General features: G+C 35.6%; 1 protein-coding gene across 1 annotated transcript in view; it reads left to right on the forward strand.

Moving 5' to 3' along the window:
• Window positions 1-1,645: 1,645 nt before the first annotated feature.
• Window positions 1,646-2,818, forward strand: part of LOC107099948 (pancreatic alpha-amylase-like) — a 10,765-nt gene continuing 9,592 nt past the window's right edge. The window contains exon 1 of the mRNA XM_015398278.1: window positions 1,646-1,813. Within this exon, the coding sequence (XP_015253764.1) occupies window positions 1,646-1,813 (168 nt within the window). The remainder of the gene's footprint in view (window positions 1,814-2,818) is intronic.

Here is a 2,818-nt window from a genome sequence, read left to right on the forward strand (position 1 = left end):
TATGACCAGGGGCACCACTGATGTCTTGACCTTCCAGGTTTTCTTCAGCTTTTCTCTGAGACCCTTGTATTTCTATAGTTTCTAATGTTCCTTTTTCCTGATGTTGCGGTATTGCTATGTCAACCACAACAGCTTTCCTTTGCTTTTTTATTCACCACCACAATGTCCGGTTGGTTTGAAGTTACCATTCGTTTCCATCAGTATCTGGAAGTCCCACAGGATTTTGGCTCAGGTCATTCTCTACCATCTTTTGAGCTGTTTCCCCCTTTATCTTTTGGGTACTCTGCACTGATGTTCTTGTACAGTATTCCAGCCACTTGGTTATGGCGCTCAATGGAAGCTTTCCCTGCTATCATCTTACACGTGCCACTGGAACAAGTAGGAAATGGGCGAGATGCGAGACCAGGGGGCTCTTTTAGAATATATATATACAGTATAAACATAATAATGTGTGCTTTTTTAGCTTTAACCTTTAAAGTATTAATTCATTGGGCTTTTATGAACAACAAAATTATATTTTTGTACTGTAAAACGTTTTATATAAAAATAATACTATAAATATAAAAATAGGTTAATAAAAAAAAAAAAATAGAAAATACTGTACTGTACAGTGTTTTTAAATATATTTATTTAATAAAAATATATAAAAATCTGAGTATGTAGTTTTGATAACTACACAGTTTCTTCAAAAATAAATGAAATTACTTTTATTCATGTGATATTTGAACCTGTGTGGTTTATTGCCTTTTGCATTGCCACCAGCACATCTGGATTTCACCATTACAAGACAGATAATGCTATTTCATTCAATTCTATTTTGTATAGGAAAGACGTATTAAACCCAAATCTATCTGAAATAGCAGGTAATAATTGTTGCAAAATTCTGCATCTGCTGGCTTTCATCTAGACACATATTTAATACACTCATAGGTTATTTTTTATACTATGTAAGTGTAGTGTTGAGGACAGCTTTATCATTTGCAAATGTCCAAAAGGACAGGACTTTAGAATTAGCAAACAGGTGATATGTTGACATCAGTGTCTGTGTTTACACTTAATAGGGTGTCAAGAAGAAACTCTGGGAAACATGTGTTTCACAAGTTGTGATTACAAGGGAATCTTTTTTTTCTTTTCCCCCAAAATATAATTTGTGCAGAAAACATACGAACAAATAATAAAAAAAAGACTAGTAATTTTGGTTAAAAAAGTAGTAAATACCCTCATACCTAAATAAAATTTTAGAATAAACAATTCATGCAACTTACTTATTGTGCTAAAGGATTAGCTGCTTTTCACAGAAGCAAAACATAATATTTTAACTTCAGTTCTAACTCAGCTTTTCACTGACTTTTTAAGATCTTTATTTGATAGCTGTTGCTACATCCTCAGGTTGTTGAACTAAGTTAACAAACACACTCTCACACACAGGGTCAGTCTAAACAGTCATGCTCTAACTGGTAAGAGATATGACAAGATATATGTGATTACAGCCAGAACCAGGAGAAAAAATAGGTTTTTAATAATAGATTTAGCTAAATTGCATAGTTTGTTTTGAACATAAAACCTTAATCAGAAGAGGATTTGTAACTGATATTTACTGTATGGACAAAGGTAATATACTGTCTCGTTCTCACATTATAGAATCATGAAGCTGGTCATTTTAACAATGCTGTTCGGGTTCGGGGTCATGCAACACAACCCCAACTTTCAACACGGAAGAACAACAATTGTCCAACTATTCGAGTGGCGCTGGTCCGACATTGCTGCTGAGTGTGAGCGCTTCCTAGCTCCTAAAGGGTTTGGTGGTATTCAGGTTAGTTGAACTAAATATTAGTGTGTAGAATGTTCTGGTTTCAGGAAGAACAAAACCGTCTTTTTTCTGTTAATATTAGATTATAGCAACTTGTATGCAGTTTATCTCGCAGAGGTTATATACTGTTTATCAGTAGTTGTGGAAGATTACACACAAGGCAGGAAAAGTAAAAAATCAAAAGAGAGTCAATGCTAACAGCACCTCGTTTTGGATTATATAGAAAGTGAAATCTGGTTATCCAAAAGTTAAAATACATAAGAATTGTTTACAATTCTTCCTTTGATGCAGATACAGGTAAATTGGGAAAAAAATGTTTCATATAGTTTCACCTGCTTCTAGCAGGCCCAACACTCCCAATTTTTTACCAAAACTACCTTTACACAAGAAAGCTGTTGACATTTTTTTCTGCATAAATTTTGGGGATTTGGCAGTATTTTATATATATATAGTACAGACCAAAAGTTTGGACACACCTTCTCATTCAAAGAGTTTTCTTTATTTTCATGACTTTGAAAATTCTAGACTCACACTGTGAAACAACTGAAAATATGTCTTTAATTCTAGGTTCTTCAAAGTAGCCACCTTTTGCTTTGATTACTGCTTTGTGCACTCTTGGCATTCTGTTGATGAGCTTCAAGAGATAGTCACTTGAAATGGTTTTCAGTTCACTGGTTTAATAAGTAGGATTTCTTGCTTTATAAATGGGGTTGGGACCATCAGTTACTTTGTACAGAAATTAGGTGGATACAGCACGCTCTTCTTTGCTGTCACATGCTGGGGCAGTGGGTTGAGGGTAGCTGAAAACAACAGACTGAACAAACTGATCAAGAGGACCAGCGATGTTGTCGGGGAGTAGCTGGACACCCTGACCACCGTGGCAGAGAGGAGGATGCTGTCCAGGTTTCAGTCCATCTTAGACGAGCTCCTTCAGCAAAAGACTACTCTTACCCAGATGCACCACACAGCGCCACAGGAAATAATTCCTACCTGTGGTCATCAATCTCT

The sequence above is a fragment of the Cyprinodon variegatus genome, unplaced genomic scaffold, assembly GCF_000732505.1.
Source record: "Cyprinodon variegatus isolate N-32 unplaced genomic scaffold, C_variegatus-1.0 Scaffold922, whole genome shotgun sequence".
Taxonomy (NCBI): domain Eukaryota; kingdom Metazoa; phylum Chordata; class Actinopteri; order Cyprinodontiformes; family Cyprinodontidae; genus Cyprinodon; species Cyprinodon variegatus.